Below are 19,010 nucleotides of genomic sequence, written 5' to 3' on the forward strand. Positions count from 1 at the left end.
ATAAAAACTACTCTTAGAAGTACAATTTATCCCAAAAGTTACTCAAGTAGATATAACGGAGTATATGTAGCATGTTACTACCCACCTCTGGTTATGGCCTGAGGAAAGAAGCTGTTACAGAACCTGGAGGTTCAGCTACGGAGGCTACGGAGGCTACGGAACCTTTTTCTCGAGTCCAGCAGTGAAATCCACCCTGCTATAGTATTACCATACCAAGATGACCATAGTAACTAGTATATCATGCAAAAGCGCGGATTCCAACCAATGAAATACTTTGTATAGTTCAAGACATTTAAAAAATCACTGCACATCATAATGGCAGCTACAGTTTCCATCTTAAAGATCTAAAAAAAATCATTTGGGAATGTCCGGTGGGCCAGATTGAAAAGCTTAACGGGCCGCATGCGGCCCCCGGGCCTTCATTTGCCCAGATCTGATCTAACTACACGTACTAAGCCGCAGTTTGCATCTCCTCCCAGTTGAGCTGGAGTTGTAAAAGTGAGCATAATAAAAAAATTGTTCGGGCGCAGCACCAAATGTCAGCGTGATTTAACATGACATCGCTCCTCCTGCCTTGAAAGTGGAGCCCAGTGACCCGAGCGGCTCTTTAACTGCTTTCTGACAACTAATCAAGCTGGTATCGCCGCATGTCACCGCGAATAAATTGGACAATAAGAGCTGGCATCAACTCACGGGTCAACACCCTGATAGCGTTTGATTCATTGCTTGTTGCCAGGCTCCAAGGACAACACTGACTCAATCCTGATCCCCATGCAGCCGTGTACTCACCAATGCATGTATTTGCTGCATGGTGTTGAATGATGTCGGTCAAAAAGTGGCTTTGGAGGAATCAAAGCTGCTCACACGGTCACTAAGGTGGGCACTATCTTTGATGGATCAACTTAATGCAGCGGCGTCAAACTCATTTTAGCTCAGGGGCCGCATGGAAGAAAATCTATTTCCAAGTGGGCCGGAATGGTGAAATCATGGCATGATAACTTAAAAATAAAGACAACTCCAGGTTGTTTTCTTTGTTTTACATTGGCCGAAAATAGAACAAGCACAATCTGAAAATGTATAAATCACAAATAATCCTCCGGACAAAACACTTCAAGTTAATTAAAAAGTCTGAGGAAATTGGTGCAGTTTCAAATACACAATGAACTTAGACCTTGTCACAGTGTATCTACAAAGCCAGGATTAGACTTTAAATCAGTCTTTCTGGGATTGAACAAAAAACACATTATGTGAACTCTTCTCGGTATCAAAAACCTACTTCGTCATGTCCAGAAACGGAAGTAAGAAGTATTCAAAAGGGTTAGTTTTCTCGTTTTTGACAGAGACATTAAGGGGGAGTAAGTGTGCCAAATAACTATGTGTTCAAAGCAGAAGACATAAAACGGAAAGTTTTTCATTTGGGTCGAGGGAGAGGAGCCGCAGCTAGTCCTACCAGAATTGCTATTGTGACATCCAGTGGACACATTTAGAACCACAGTTTATTTAAAAAAAAAAAAAAAAAATGCAGCTCATTTTAATATTTCGCAAACTCATTAGGCGGGCCAGATCAAACCTGTTCACGGGCCTGATCTGGCCCGCAGGCCGTACGTCTGACACCCCTGACTTAATGTGTTTTATATTCATCCATGTCAGCATTTTAGTTGTAAATTGTGAGGTGTGTCTGTTAAAATCATGGTTGTTTTTACAAATGATGACAGATGTGAACAAGAGCATGTATTGTCTTTGTGTGATTATGTAAATGAGGTGTGGTTGTATTGTTTATTAAGTATGTGTCAATGAAAGGGCAATCTATGACTTTTCTTAATTTGATTATGTGATTTGCTATAATTTTATTGTAATAATTGTATTGCATGATTGTTGTATCCATTTAATTTAGGCAGCCAGGGACTGCAGATGGAAATTAACTATTTAGCTATGATCTGATACAGAACATATCTGTATTTGAGCTTAAAAGGGAACATTATCACAATTTCAGAAGGGTTAAAACCAATAATCCGTCCGTCCCAGTGGCTTATTTTATTTTTCCAAGTTTTTTTCAAAATTTTACCCATCATCGAATATCCCCAAAAAAGGCTTTAAAGTGCCTGATTTTCGCTATCTGTGAAGCCACCGTCCATTTTCCTGTGACGTCATCCAGTGATGCCAATACGAACAAACATGGCTGATAGCACAGCAAGATAAAGGGACATTAGCTCGGATTCAGACTCGGATTTCAGCGGTTTAAGCGATTCAACAGATTACGCATGTATTGAAACAGATGGTTGGAGTATGGAGGCAGATGGCAAAAATGAAATTGAAGAAACTGAAGCTTTTGAGCGAATAGCTATTGAAGCTATTCGGCCATGTCTGCCTTAGCATCGCCGGTAAAATGTGCAGACCAAACGATCGGGACTTTCGCATCTTGTGACACTGGAGCAACTTAAATCTGTTGATTGGTAAGTGTTTGTTTGGCATTAAATGTGGGTGGAGGGAAACGCTGGATGCAAATATAGCTACAAATGTACATACAGCTACCCTAAATAACATGATCGTGTTGTTACACCCTCCGACAACACACCGACGAGGCATGATGTCTCCAAGGTACGGAAAACAGTCGAAAAAACGGAAAATAACAGAGCTGATTTGATTCAATGTTTATAATGTGTTTGAGAAAATGGCGGATTGACTACCTAGGTGACGTCACGTTGCTCCGAGAGCAAATAATAGGAAGGCGTTTAATTCGCCAAAATTCACCCATTTAGAGTTCACAAATCGGTTAAAAAAATAAATGGTCTTTTTTCTGCAACATCAAGGTGTATATTGACTCTTACATAGGTCTGGTGATTATGTTCCCCTTTAATGTTTCTGTGCATTGTCCTTTCAAATAATGACAAAACTGAATATGTAAAATATAGAGTAAAATTCAAATCTGCCACATAAATGAGGGCAGAAATGCAGAAAAAGTACTTTATGACCATTTAAACCAGGGATATAAAAACTCATTTTAGATTAGGGGCCACATGGAAAAAAATCTATTCCCAAGTGGGAGTAAACTGGTAAAATCATGGCACGATAACTTAAAAATAAAGACAACTTCTTTGTTTAAAAATAAAACGAGAACATTCTGAAAATGTACGAATCATAATGGTGTTGTGTTTTTAACGTACGGCCAATCCGGCCCGCGGGAAGGCTGAGGCTTGTGATCCCACGATAGTTGCAACACACCTTCCGTGTCACCTGTGGCGAGGTCGGGTCGGGGTTTGTTCTCCCGGATTGCAGAACGGACGGCTCCGGACGACAGCGTGAGGTAGGAGATGATTTATTTCTCATAAATCATTAACGTACCAAAAAGACCGGACAAACAAAAGAAAAACGTGACGATCGCACGGGAAGCTAAAGAAACACAAGAGTAAGAATCGGGAACATCAAAACGTAACCGTTGCGTATAGCACAGTGGTCCCCAACCACCGGGCCACGGCCCGGTACCGGGCCGCAGAAGAATTTTTTATTTAAAAAAATTATAATAATAATAATATATATATATATTTTTGTTTTTTAATTAAATCAACATAAAAAACACAATATACACTTACAAATAGTGCACCAACCACAAAAAACTCCCTTTTTCATGACAAAGAAGAAAAAGAAAAAAAAAGGACACCCCCCCCTGCGTTGACCGGTCCATGGATACAAAAAGGTTGGGGACCACTGGTATAGCAAACAATGAAGCCACCCCGACTGTGGCCAGCAAGGTGAATAAATAGCTCTCTGATTAGTGCTCAACAGCAGGTGAACATGCAGAGCACTAATCGGAGGCAGGTGAAACCAATTAGCACCCATGGTAACCAAAACAAACACCCAAAGTGCACAAAACAGGAACTAAGGGAGTCCTAAACTAACCGAACATAACTAAACAGAGCATGATCCGGATCACGGATCATGACACATACAGGCTGGCAGCACGGTGGAAAGGTGTATATCAGTTTATGTTTGATCATGTTTATGTTTTGTTTTTGGACTCTTGTTTCCCGTTTTGCACTTCCTGATTTTGTTTGTCTCCATGGTTACGCATCAGTTTCCACCTTGTCTCCAAGTCACGCCCCTGCCCTCAGCCCCACACCTGTTTCTCATCACCGTAGCCACTATTTAAGTCATTTCTTTTCTGTTCCTCGGCCTGGGAACTTTGCATTCTACTTCCTGCTTATTCTGTACTGCTTGATACATGCTGCTCCTACCTTCATGCCATGCTATTTGGTTTTGTCCACGTCAAGTAAGTTTTTGTTATTAAAGCCATTGTTCTAGTTTTGTTTATAGTTCATTATTCATGCCATCGAGCAAGTGTTTTTGTTTCTTGTTTGTAATTTGTAGTCTTGTATTAGTACCTCCTAGTGAGCGCCCTTTGTTTGCTTTTTTTTGTATTTGGTGCGTAAATAAATTAAACATGTACTTACACTCACGTCTCGCTCGTGCAAATCATCCTTTGCGTGGCGGAAGCAAAACAAATCCAAGTCAAAGTCCTGACAAGTGCATCTTCCTCACAATACGAAGGAGTTTGCATGTTCTCCCCATGACTGCGTGGGTTCCATCCGGGTACTCCGGCTTCCTCCCACTTCCAAAGACATGCACCTGGGGATAGGTTGATTGGCAACATTAAATTGGCCATAGTGTGTGAATGTGAGTGTGAATGTTGTCTATCTGTGTTGGCCCTGTGATGAGGTGGAGACTTGTCCAGGGTGTATCCTGTCTTCCACCCGAAAGCAGCTGAACTCCAGCTCCCCCCCCCCCCCCAAAAAAAAAGGGACAAGCGGTAGAAAACGGATGGATGGACATACAGGCAATAAGAAATAAAAAAATAAAAATAAACAAAAAGTATTGGTTTTTGAAAATGCAAAGTATTAAAATGGCCACCTTTTTCTTTGATTTTGTAAAAAATTTGGACACCCTTGCTTTTTGGGGATAGAGTGATTGGAGCACATGCTTGTTTGTCACAAAAAAGTTTGCTTCTTTTATGAATTTATTATGGGTCTACTGAAAATGTGAGCAAATCTGCTTGGTCAAAAGTATACATACAGCAATGTTAATATTTAATTACATGTCCCTTGGCAAGTTTCACTGCAATAAGGCACTTTTGGTAGCCATCCACAAGCTTGTGCTTGAATTTTTGACTACTCCTCTTGACACACTTGGTGCAGCTCAGCTAAATGTGTTGGTTTTCTGACATGGATTTGTTTCTTCAGCATTGTCCACACGTTTAAGTCAGGACTTTGGGAAGGCCATTCTGTGGTTTCATCTGACCACAGAAATGTCTTACAGAAGGTCTTATTTTTGTCCATGTGGTATCAGATAAAACGAAATTTAAGCTGTTTAGCCACAATACTCAGCAATATGTTTGGAGAAGAAAAGGTGAAGCCTTTAATCCCAGGAACACTATGCCAACCATCAAGCATGGTGGTGGTAGTATTATGCTCCGGGCCTGTTTTGCTACCAATCGGACTGGTGCCTTACAGAGAGTAAATGGGACAATGAAAAAGGAGGATTACCTCCAAATTCTTCAGGACAACCTAAAATCATCAGCCCTGGGGTTAGGTCTTGGGCGCAGTTGGGTGTTCCAACAGGAAATTTACCCCAAACACACGTTAAAAGTGGTAAAGGAATGGCTAAAGGAAGGTTTTAGAATGGCTTTCCCAAAGTCCTGACTTATACATGTGGACAATGCTGAAGAAACAAGTCCATTTCATTTCTGAAATGTACTGCACCAATTTTGTCAAGAGGCGTGGTCAGAAATTCAACCAGAAGCTTGCCGGAAGCTTGTGGATGGCTACCAAAAGCTCCTTATTGCAGTGAAACCTACCAAGGGACATGTAAGCAAATATAAACTTTGCTGTATGTATACTTTTGACCCAGCACATTTGGTCACATTTTCAGTAGAGCCATAATAAATTCATAAAAAGAACCAAACTTCATGAATTGTTTTTTGTGCCAAACGAGTATGTGCTCCAATCACTCTATCACAAAAAAATAAGAGTTGTAGAAAGTATTAGAAACTCAAGACAGCCATGACATTATGTTCTTTACAAGTGTATGTCAACTTTTGATCGCGACTGTACATGCGGAGTTGCGAGTACATACATTAACTCCACATGTGTTCATTCATGTGTTCACCTTCAGTGACAATCTTCAATGTAAATAGTCATGGAAATAAAGAAAACACATTGAATGAGGAGAAGGTGTATCCAAACTTTTGGCGCCTGTACTGTACATAGAACTAAAATGAAGAAAGTAGGGAGTATGTGCCTTATCTTACTCAGCAGGAATAACATAGTAGTTATTATCACCACGGCAACTTCCAAACCACTGATTCATATCAAACATCTCCGATTTATGACAAACTAATGATTAAGCTTAAACACCACGTTACATCATGTAGTGCTTGGTGTAATGAGCTCATTATGTCGTATAAAAACGTACGGGGTCGTGTTTTGTATTCATTTCTCACGAAACATGACCATGATATTTGGCAAGCGGAGTTTTTCTTCCACAGCTGCGTGTCGGCCGTCTAACACAGCTTGCAGTTCTCGCCAAGCAGCATCCCCGCCGCGAGGGCATCGCCGGTGACCGCTGACAAGTGTGACAAAATGTCACGGGCCAAAGTGGCGTTGGGGTCTGACACAGGGAGGGAGTGTGTGACACATACCATGCCTGGCATATGTTCTATATCTGACTGTATCAGCAAGGCAGAGTTCACCAGCCCAAGATAGGAGACATGAATGTTGCATTGCCAATATGGGAAAAAAAATACACCCTCGTGCCTTTTTATATGCAATGTACAGATTTCTAAATAGTTAACCCAGGAACTACAGTCGTGGTCAAGAGTGCACTTGTGAAGGAGTTTCCAATCATTTCTACAACTATTGTTTTTTTGTGATAGAGTGATTGAAGCACATACAGTATTTTTCGGATTATAAGTCGCTCCGGACTGCGATGAGGTGGCGACTTGTCCAGTGTGTACACCGCCTTCCGCCCGATTATAGCTGAGATAGGCACCGGCACCCCCCGTGACCCCAAAGAGAATAAGCGGTAGAAAATGGATGGATGGATGGAAGTCGCTCCGGAGTACACAGTGGGGCAAAAAAGTATTTAGTCAGCCACCGATTGTGCAAGTTCTCCCACTTAAAATGATGACAGAGGTCTGTAATTTTCATCATAGGTACACTTCAACTGTGAGAGACAGAATGTGAAAAACAAATCCAGGAATTCACATTGTAGGATTTAAAAAAAGGCTATTTGTAAAATATATTGGAAAATAAGTATTTGGTCAACCATTCATATCTCTCACTGATGGAAGGAGGTTTTGGCTCAAAATCTCACGATACATGGCCCCATTCATTCTTTCCTTAACACGGATCAATCGACCTGTCCCCTTAGCAGAAAAACAGCCCCAAAGCATGATGTTTCCACCCCCATGCTTCACAGTAGGTATGGTGTTCTTGGGATGCAACTCAGTATTCTTCTTCCTCCAAACACTACCAGTTGAGTTTGTACCAAAAAGTTCTATTTTGGTTTCATCTGACCACATGACATTCTCCCAATCCTCTGCTGTATCATCCATGTATCCATTTTGGTATAAACTCAACTCGTCGTGTTTATACCATCATAGGTACAGTTGAAGTGTACCTATGATGAAAATTACAGACCTCTGTCATCATTTCAAGTGGGAGAACTTGCACAATCGGTGGCTGACTAAATACTTTTTTGCCCCACTGTAAGTCGCACTGACCGAAAATGCATAACAAAGAAGGAAAAAAACATATATAAGTCGCACTAGAGTATGAGTCTTATTTTTGGGGGGAAATGTATTCGATGAAATCCAACACCAATAATAGATATTTGAAAGGCAATTTCAAATAAATAAAGAATAGTGAACAACTGGCTGAATGAGTGTAGTTTATATGACGCTAAATAAGGAACCTGGTATGTTTACATAGCATATTATGGTAAGAGTCATTCAAATAACTACAACATATAAAACATTCTATACCAGGGTTCGGCAACCCAAAATGTTGAAAAAGCCATATTGGACCAAAACTACGAAAACAAATCCGTCTGGAGCCGCAAAAAATTAAAAGCCATATTACATACAGATAGTGAGTCATGTGTTGTGATCCGTTACTCGGATCTTCACATGATATTGTTTATTTTTCCATCTGTGTTTTCATTCTCCGTCTGACCCGTTTATTTCCCGTTTAGTCCATCACCATGGTTACCTATTAGTTTCAGGTGCTACTCCCGGTCCCTGGACACCTGTCTCTGTTAATCACCTCCCCTTTATAATCCAGCCTCTTCTGTTTATTCTTTCTGGGACTCTAGCTTGCTTTCACGCAACGTTACGACTGTATTTCTTTTTTTCGCTAGCTCATATGCTAAGCCACCTGCTATTCTTGCTCTCATGCTAATTCTATTTGTTTTACATTTTGTGCCTTCATGCCAAGTGTTAGTCTGTTTGTACTTCCTAGCTCACACGCTAGCATCTTTTGTTTGCCTTTTGCGTAGCCTCAGTGGTTTTTTTTTGTTTCATGGCTCCTTTTGTTATTCAAATAAATAGTTAAACCTTACCTTTGCTGTGTTATCGTTCGACGCATCCTCGAAGGAATCAACCCGGCAGCATCATGCCACACAGGCGTAACGTCATGAGATTTACATTTAATTATGAGGACTTAAAGGAAACTAAATGAGCTCAAATATAGCTACAAATGAGGCATAATGATGCAATATGTACATACAATTAGCCTAAATAGCATGTTAGCATCGTCTAGCTTGCAGTCATGCAGTGACCAAAGATGTCTGATTAGCACTCCACATAAGTCAATAACATCAACAAAACTCACCTTTGTGCATTCATGCACAACGTTAAAAGTTTGGTGGACAAAATGAGACAAAAAAAGAAGTGACATTAAACACGTCTTAGAAAGTTGGATAAAGTTATCCATGTAAACAAACTACGGTGAGTTCAAGGACCGCCAAAATTAGGACAAAATGGCGCTCACCAAATACTCGAATCAATGAAGCTTGTTTAATATAAACTGTGTACTTTATAACAATTAGGATTGTTTGTGTTTGTCCTCCACCCGACATCTTTTTCCACTTTCATATATTTTTGAAAAAGCTCCAGAGAGCCACTAGGGCGGCGCTAAAGAGCATGCCGACCCCTGTTCTATACCTTTGCCAAACAATCTGTCACTCCTAATCGCTAAATCCGATGGAACTTTCTTCCTCTGTGTCGCTTCTAAATAATATTATTTAATATTTTGCGGTAATATGTTAATAATTTCACACATTAGTTGCACACCCGGCCAAACCATGAAAAAAACTGCGACTTATAATCCGAAAAATACGGTACTTGTTGGTCACAAAAAACATTCCTGAAGTTTGGTTCTTTTATGACTTTATTATGGTGTGGTGCGCGTGGCCTGCGGACCTGCGACGAAGCGGGCTGTGGCAGAACCGGCTTTGAGATTAGCGACAGGTGTGTAGATGACACAGCTGAAAGTGTTTGTCTAATCACCTGTCGCTCTGTTAAAGGCAGCAGTCAGGAAGGAGTAGAGGGTGGTTGATGGCAGCGAGAGTGAGAGAGAGACAGCCACTAACAACCACTTGCTGAAAAAGCACAACAGAAAGACTTTATTGAAAAATAATAGTGTTGTAAGCCGGAATCTGAACTCTCATGTGAGTGCTTGGTGGTCCGAGGAACCCCCACATATGGGTCTACTGAAAATATGACCTAATTGGCTGGGTCAAAAGTATGCATACAGCAATGTTGATATTTGGTTATGTCAGGAAGGGGGAGTTCAGATATACTACTCGGGACATGACGTGCAGGTAAAAACATTATTTAATCTTGAATCTCAAAAAAGGTGAAAACAAAAAGGCGCACAAGACGAAAGCACAACTTTACGCAGGAAACAAAACTATGGACATGGAACAAAAGTAGCTAACTGTGGCATGAATAAAAAACTTACTTGGCATTGCATGAAATAAGCAAGACTTACTGTGGCAAGAACAGAGCATGAAACAAACAACGACGCCAGGCCAACAGACTGGCAAGGGCAGGCTTAAATAATGCCTCTGATTAGTGCTCGGGTAGCAGGTGAGCAGCCGAACACTAATCAGCAACAGGTGAACATAATTTCCAACCATGGCAACCAAAATAAACTCAAGGAGGTGCATAAACAGGAACTAAAGGAGTCTTAAACAAACCTGAACATTACTAAACAAAAAATGATCACAAGACATGACAGCTTACATGTCCCTTGGCAAGTTTCACTGCAATAAGGCGCTTTTGGTAGCCATCCACAAGCTTCTGGTTGAATTTTTGACCACTCCTCTTGACAAAATTGGTAAATTTTTGTTTCATCTTGTCATGTTCTGTGGTCTGGATTATGTTTTGTTATTTTCTGCTGGTTTTTTTCATGCTTGAAATAAGAAATTATTACTTTGAAAAAGTATTTTTATAATTGTGAGTGTTGATGCCACAGCTTTGCAACAGTTGATATTCTGGTTTCAAGCATGTTTTACTCAATATAGGTCATAAAATCCCAGCAAAATCTGCAATATTTTACTGAGATAATTTAGGACCAAAACCCTTAAAACAAGTAAAACACTAACATAATATCTGCTTAGTGAGAAGAATTCTCTTATCAGACAGAAAATAAGCAAATATTACCATTATTTGAGATATTTGATCTTACTTAGATTTCAGTTTTTGCAGTGCATGACGACTCCATTAGTTCCTGTTTGCGCTTCCTTGTTTGTTTTGTCACCATGGCAACTCATTAGTTTTACCTGCCTCGTTTGTTTGGATCACACCTGTCTCTAGCCATGATATTATTATTTAACCCTATCGTTTTCAGTTAGTCTCCCCGGCAACATTACTCCGTGTTTGCTCTGTCCATGCCATAGTTCTTGTTCGTAGTTCCTGCTGCTCTTTTCAAGCCACAGTAAGTGTTGTTTGTTTTATGTTCATAGTTTATGCTAAATATTAGCTTTTCTTCCCTGCGCCAAGTTCGTGCCTCCGCTTTGTGAGCGCTTTTTGTTTTGTACTTTGTTGAGTTATAGTCAAGAAAAGTCAATCATGTTTTTACCTTCAAGCCATGTCCGGTCTAGTCCGTTTGCATCACGGAGAACAAATTTCGCAAAAAGCTGCGTAAAAATCCACGTTACGACACATCTGACATCAAATGGACAAAGATGAGACCTTCTGGAGGATAGTTTAGTGGTCAGATGAAACACTACCCAGCAATATGGAGGAGAAAAGGATGACGCCTGTAATTCCAAGAACACCATCCTTACCGTTAAGCATGGTGGTGCTAGTATTATGCTCTGGGCCTGTTTTGCTGTCAATGGAACTGGTGCTTTACAGAGAGTAAATGGGACAATGAAAAAGGAGGATTACCTCCAAATTACAGTTACTAGTTCAATCCCCACCTTCTACCATCCTAGTCACGTCCGTTGTGTCCTTGGGCAAGACACTTCACCCTTTTTTCCTGATGGGTCCTAGTTAGCGCCTTGCATGGCAGCTCCCATGTGTGTGTGAATGGGTGAATGTGGAAATACTGTCAAAGCACTTTTGTTCCTTAAAAAGGGGTGGAAAAGCGCTACACAAGTACAACCATTTACCATTTAAATTCTTCAGAACAACCTAAAATCATCAGCCCAATTGGGTGTTCCAACAGGACAATGACCCCAAACACACGTCTAAAGTGGTAAAGGAATGGCTAAATTAGGCTAGAATTAATGTTTTAGAATGGCTTTCCTAAAGGACAATGCTGAAGAAAGAAGTTAATGTCAGAAAACCAACATATTTAGCTGAACTGCACCCATTTTGTCAAGAGTGTTACGAAAATTGGAGAGTGGATCCCAAGGATGCAGAGACGTAGTTTGATATAGTTAAGTTCTTCCTTTATTTAGGTTGAAGTGGAACGTAGCCAAAACAAAAAGCGATGGTGGAAATACAAAAACATACCATGAATAAATAACTATATCAAACAACCAAAATTGAACAGAAAACGTTAGACGAAGCTAGGATAACTTACTTCAAAACACGAAGTAAAACAAAGAAACAAAATGTTAACTAAAGGCGCTAGACAAGGCTAGGATATAAATAAGCAAACCTGAGAGGAGCACAAGACAGACTAGAAAGACTGTGAGTGTGTAGGAGGCCAAGACACATGCGAGAGAACTTGCAGTGGATACAAAGTTCCAGCACTGACAGGCCGTCAGCACCCAGACTAAATAGGCCACCTAATCAGCTTTCAGGTGTGCACGATTGCCCAGCGTCAGCTGCACTCCAGACTGTGGGCGAGAGCGAGAGTAAACATGACGTGCAAACCAACACAGAAAAACATGAAAAATTCAGTTCACCACAAAGAGGAGGGGTTACATTTTCAACCAGAAGCTTGTGGATGGCTACCAAAAGCGCCTTATTGCAGTGAAACTTGCCAAGGAACATGCAAGCAAATATTAACATTGCTGTATGTATACTTTTGACACAGCAGATTTGCTCACGTTTTCAGTAGATTCATAATAAATTCATAAAAACCAAACTTCATGAATGTTTTTTTTTTGTGACCAACAAGTATGTGCTCCAATCACTCTATCACAAAAAATAACAGTTGTAGAAATTATTAGAAACTCAATACAGCCATGACATTATGTTCTTTACAAGTGTATGTCGACTTTTGAGCACGACTGTATGAAGTGTGTCACCTTGAGAGCCCCCGACCGTGATTTCCAGTGCACTCGTAGTCTTTAAATAGAGCGAGCTACTGAAAGAGTTCCGCAGCAGGTACAGTATTGGCATGCTAATGACCCCACTGACAGATGGGTGTGAAATAGTCGCCAGCGCGGTCGCCCTGGCTGAATCCGGGCACTTAGCAGAATTGAACCTTGAGCCCCTAGCCCATTACAAAAAAATGTTTACACATGTTTTTTTATTAATGCAAAATAGGGTCGTCCCAGGACCAAAATGTATTTCGATAATTTTTCGATACTTTTCTAAATAAAGGCGCAGCACAAAAAATTGCATTATTGGCTTTATTTTAACAAAAAAATCTTACAGTGCATTAAACATGTTTTGATTGCAATCCAAGAACAATTTAGTCCTTAAATAAACTAGTCAACATACTAGACAACTTGTCTTTTTGTAGTAAGTAAGAAAACAAAGGCTCCTAATTTTTCTGCTAAGTCATTTTCCATTCTACTGTGTTGTCAACATTAAAAAGGACAAGCTGTAAAAATGTATTAATAATCACTTTTTCATTTGCTCTCTACACTTCTGTTAAAATGCAATAATCACTTATTCTTCTGTTGTTAGGATGCTTTACATCAGTTTTGGATGATATCACAAATGGAGTTATCGATCCGATACAAAGTAGTTACAGGATCATACATTGGTCATAATTTAAATTCCTGTGTCCAGGGACATATTTCTTGAGTTTATAAACATAATATGAAAAAATATATTCTGACAATAAAAAATATCGATGTAATTGTAGTAATATTGACTAGATACGTGCCTGTACTTGGTATCTGTCATGATTATTTTTCTGTTAGTTTTGGACTCCCTTAGGATAGGATAGGATAGGTCTTTATTGTCATTGCACAAGTATAACAAAACTTTATTTTCAGCACAAACCTGTTCAAGATTAGACAAACAAATACTGTACAGGGTTACAGTACAAGAACTCTGATGGGAAAAAGATGGGAAAAACGCTGGGGAAGGATGAGTAAAAAAATACAATCCAGACTGGGCTTCTAAGGGGGCCCAGACTGGAGTGGGAAAAAACCTCCATAGCAAAGCACATACATATTATAACATACATCTCGAGATATCCAGCAACAGAGGGAAGGTAGTTCAAGGTCATGGTGGTAGGCTGCAGCTTTCGGGCACTGACCATCCATTCTTCACCCCTATGAGATTTGCGTCGAGGGCGTTGGGGTGGGGGTTGGGTGGGCTGTGTATGTGTGGCGTATATGTTTGTGGATGTGTGTGTGTGTGTGTGTGTGTGTGTGTGTGTGTGTGTGTGTGTGTGTGTGTGTGTGTGTGTGTGTGTGTGTGTGTGTGTGTGTGTGTGTGTGTAAGCCCGTAGTGTGTCTCTGTTCCGCGGCCTTGATGTATTGCAGTTGCTAGTCCAAAGTCAACAACAACAGGTGTGTGTCCATGAAAGACAAAGAGGGAGTTTGTCGTGTCTTCACTGCGCTGTCCTTCGGGAGAGTTTCTAAGCCAGGGAAACAATCCAAGTTAGAATGTTTTTTATGCGGGTGAAAATAAAGTTCCTATTGCGGTGCACACTCGAGTTTGTTTAGATACCTTGGCTACTTGTTATTTTCACCTGCCTCTGATTGGTGTTCGGGACGCTCACCTGTTCCCCGAGCACTAATCAGAGGCATTATTGAAGCCTGCCTTTGCCGGTCAGTCGGCCTGGCTTTCATGTTTGCTTCAAGCTACAGTATTCCCTGTCTTTAGTCTATGCTAAGTAGTAGCCCTAGTGTGATCCGCACATTTTTCCTTCGTCTTGTTTTTCTTTTTTAGGTGCGTCTTTGATTTTCAAGTCATAAATGATGTTCCCACCTGCAAGTCCTGTCCAGAGTGGTACGTTTGCATCCCGGGGGAACTAACCTCGCAGCAAGCTGCGCCCCCCCTGAATGTAACAGTATCATTACAGTAGATGTCAGGTGTAGATCCACCTGTGGCGTTTGTTTACATTCACGCGTGGTAGCGTTTGTTAGCGGTGATGCCGTTGAGCTATTGTATCCTCCTACGGTGTGTAGTGAAGCATATTTAGCTATTCCTCGTCCTGCAGGGATGATACTTGTAAGAAACTTACTTTATTTGTCGCCATGGTGACGAGGATTATTGATTTAGAAGTAACTAAAACACTGTGGACTGCAGATCGATGTTTGCTGCTAGCTAGCTAGCCTGGTTGAATTTTTGACCACTCCTCTAGACAAAATTGATGCAGTTCAGCTAATTTTTTTGGTTTTCTGACATAGACTCGTTTCTTCAGCATTGTCCACATGTTTAAGTCAGGGACGGCGTGGCGCGGTTGGGAGAGTGGCCGTGCGCAACCCGAGGGTCCCTGGTTCAATCCCCACTTAGTACCAACCTGGTCACGTCCATTGTGTCCTGAGCAAGATACTTCACCCTTGCTCCTGATGGGTGCTGTTTAGCGGCTTGAATGGCAGCTCCCTCCATCAGTGTGTGAATGTGTGTGTGAATGGGTGAATGTGGAAGTAGTGTCAAAGCGCTTTGAGTACCTTGTAGGTAGAAAAGCGCTATACAAGTACAACCCATTTACAATTTACTATTTACTTTGAGAATGCCATTCTAAAACCTTAATTATAGCCTGATTTAGCCATCCCTTTACCACTTTTGATGTGTGTTTGGGGTCATTGGCTGATGATTTTAGGTTGTCCTGAAGAACTTGGAGATAATCCTCCTTTTTTTATTGTCCCATTTACTCTCTCTAAAGCACCAGTCCCATTGGCAGCAAAACAGGCACAGAGCATAATACTACCACCACCATGCTTGACAGTAGGTGTGGTGTTCCTGGGATTAAAGGCCCCACCTTCTTCTCTTACAAACTTATTGTTGGGCATTGTGGCCAAATAGCTACAGTTTTGTTTCATCTGATATCACATGGACAAAGATAAGACCTTCTGGAGGAAAGTTCTGTTGTTCACTTTCAATCCCCCCTGCACCAAATAATAATATAAATCCATGTAATAAAGTCAAATACAAATAAGACTACAAGAGAACTATCCCAAACTTTTCTTTTTTAAAGTAAATCTGTACATTTGATATAGGCATCTACATGCTTGAGTAGCTGGACAGGACAAAATAAAAAAAAAAATAAAAAAATACAACTGACTCTTGCTGCTGTCTTGGATCCGCTTGAACTGAACTCTCGCGGCTGTGTTGGAGCCACTATGGATTGAACTTTCACAGTATCATGTTAGACCCGCTCGACATCCATTGCTTTCGGTCCCCTAGAGGGGGGGGGTTGCCCACATCTGAGGTCCTCTCCAAGCTTTCTCATAGTGAGCATTGTCACTGGCGTCCCACTGGATGTGAATTCTCCCTGCCCACTGGGTGTGAGTTTTCCTTGCCGTTTTGTGGGTTCTTCCAAGGATGTTGTAGTCGTAATGATTTGTGCAGTGTTTTGAGACATTTGTGATTTGGGGCTATATAAATAAACATTGATTGATTGATTGATAATGGTACTAAACTGTTTATTGTTGTGTTCTCTGTCTAGGTTGGTGGTTTGACGCCTGTGGCCCATCCAACCTTAACGGCATGTACTTCACGCAAGGACAACACGTGGGGAAGTTAAACGGCATCAAGTGGCACTACTTTAAAGGCCCCAGCTACTCGCTACGAGCCACAGGCATGATGATCCGCCCGTTGGACTTCTCCTCCTAGCCGTAAAAACCGCGGCTATGTAGCGCATTAGTGGGACGCTTCCAGTTTTTGTCCTCATCTCATTTCACCGGCCGTGTGTTGTAATCTTTTTTTTTTTTTTTTTTTTCCCTCCTCGCTGGAACTTCAGTAAGAGCCGTGGGGAAGGAAATCAAAGCGAGGCGTGATTTATGCACCCCCATCACAATAGCACACTTGCAATTATTTAAGGTACAACAAAATAGGTCATGTGTGTTTATCCCACACTGGGAAATTTGGATGACAAGAAATGTGGGGATTGTTCTTTTAGGACGGTCGGAATAGTGCAGAGCAGAGACGACTCACAAACTGCAGGACAGAACGGATCTCTTATGCTCTGAGGACACAACTTGTCTTTTGAAATGTTATAATTATACTTTGTGTTTTTAGGTACTCATCTCGTACGGCAACTGTATGCATTAGCCACCATCACAGGAATGTTTTTATTACATTACAGTGCATTCTACATTTCTATGTGCGTTAGGGTTGACTTTAAAAGGCGAATTTCACGTGTAAATACGAATTAGGATGGCAGTTAGTTTTGTAGTAATAATCTTTTTTTTTTTTGCGATTACAAAGGAATGGCTAGTTCAAGTTAAAGTACCACTGATAGTACACACACTAGTTGTGGTGAAATTACTGTCTGCATTCGACCCATCTTTTTGTTCCACCCCCTGGGAGGTGAGGGGAGCAGTGAGCAGCAGCAGGGGCCGCGCTCGGGTATCATTTTGGTGATTTAACCCCCAATTCCAACCCTTGATCCTGAGTGCCAAGCAGGGAGGTAATGGGTCCCATTTTTATAGTATTTGGTAGGATTCGGCTGGGGTTCGAACTCACGGGCCACTGACCAGTGCCATCCAATTGATGAATTCTATGTAGAAGGGCCACAATGAAAAGAAAAACAAGAATTCACATGTTATGTTACGACTTGAAAAAAGGGGTCTAAAACTCAACTAACCGTTGGCAAGGTAGACTCTGGGCAATGCCTGGCCAAATAAAGACCTCAAAACGGAATCTGACTTTAACCTTTTGACTAATTTGTCAACCAGTACAAGTACATGCAGAATGCCAATTCACCGTCGTAGAACTATAAGTGCTTTTTTACCAAGATGGTAACCAGGTTTGCAAATGTAACAGATATGTTTATTTGTCCGATGTCAGCATAATGTTAACTCTGAGATTGTCTATTCATCAATGCTGCTGGAGTTTGGAAATTAATCAAGTCAAGGAATTCTTGCAGCAAATTGTTCACATCAGAATCAGATATACTTTATTAATCTCCGAAGGGGAAATTAAGTTTTGCAGCACAATCCCATTCAAGATCACGGAGACAGTACGGGATCGCTGACGGGTCTGCCAACTTTTGGTGCCCCTTACAAAAAAGGTTAAAAACAGGTAAACGCTAACAGTGGTGAGTAAAAAAAAAAAATCAGTCTAAGCCTGGGCCCTTGGAGAGGGGGTCCAGACTGAGGCCAAGGGAAAAAAAACCCACATAGCCATAGCACACATAAGCATGTGTGTAAGAGGGAAACATCAAAGAACACAAAGGACATTAAAGACATTAAAAGAGTTGATGCAACCAGCTATTTCAACAAACAGCTACAAAAGTAAAAACAAAAACAAAAAAACGCATATATACTGTGGTGGCCTCTGCGGTGTTCCACGCCATTGTCTGCTGGGGCGGGGGTGGGGGGGCATGGACAGAGTCAGGAGCAGACCCAACAAAGCAACCCACCAACTCTCGGCCAGTGTCCAGTCCGCATGGATAAGCGAGGACGCGTCTAAGGAGACCGAGGTGTCCGATACACGCTCATCCAGCCTGGACACTGTGAAGCTTGTCTGTCCCGACATCTAATCGTCTTTTCGCGAGGTCCGCGTAACGACAGCAGAATGTGGATCCATGGAAGGTACGGTACTGTAGGAGAGCAGAAACACAGTATGTGCATCTTTGCTGAAAGTGTGTGTCTGTATGAGTGTACCAATCATTTTAGGTTCCTATTGTTGGTACACCTGACATACTTGTTGGAGTAACACGATAAAGATAACCCCGTTGATGTGTGCCACTGATAACTCAGCTTTTACCTCATTAAACTGTAGATTTGATCATTGATTTATTTAAACATATTTTGTAACATGTGGGCAATGGTGTGTTGCTATCAAATAAAATGTGATGCACAATGGTTAAAATGCGTGTTTGGACTATACTTCCATGATGTGGGCTCCTCACGAAATAACCTACACTGTTAGGTGTTGTTATTTTTGAAAACATCTCCACCAAAACAACGGTTTTGTTGCATTAAAAGTTGCATTTACTTCACCCAAAGGTAATTTTGGATATGGGTCAAGGAGGCTTTCTCTGGAGGCCGACACCAGTATTGGGTGGAAAAAATGCATATCTATTTGGGATTGTGTCAATTTACCTGGGGGCCAGGGGATGCAGAGTCTGGGGGAGGTTGGGCCGCAAGAAAATATTTCTTAAAAAAAAATGTGCATACTCCTCAGCATGTCTAGTGATATAATG

The 19,010-nt window shown here is 41.1% G+C and overlaps 1 protein-coding gene across 1 annotated transcript in view; it reads left to right on the forward strand.

Moving 5' to 3' along the window:
* Nucleotides 1-18,676, forward strand: part of angpt1 (angiopoietin 1) — a 277,757-nt gene extending 259,081 nt beyond the window's left edge. The window contains exon 9 of the mRNA XM_061882058.1: nucleotides 16,308-18,676. Coding sequence (XP_061738042.1) covers nucleotides 16,308-16,474 — 167 coding nt within the window. The 3' untranslated portion in view covers nucleotides 16,475-18,676. The remainder of the gene's footprint in view (nucleotides 1-16,307) is intronic.
* The last annotated feature ends 334 nt before the right edge of the window (nucleotides 18,677-19,010 follow it).

The sequence above is a fragment of the Nerophis ophidion genome, linkage group LG21 (assembly GCF_033978795.1).
Source record: "Nerophis ophidion isolate RoL-2023_Sa linkage group LG21, RoL_Noph_v1.0, whole genome shotgun sequence".
In the NCBI taxonomy this organism is placed as follows: Eukaryota; Metazoa; Chordata; class Actinopteri; order Syngnathiformes; family Syngnathidae; genus Nerophis; species Nerophis ophidion.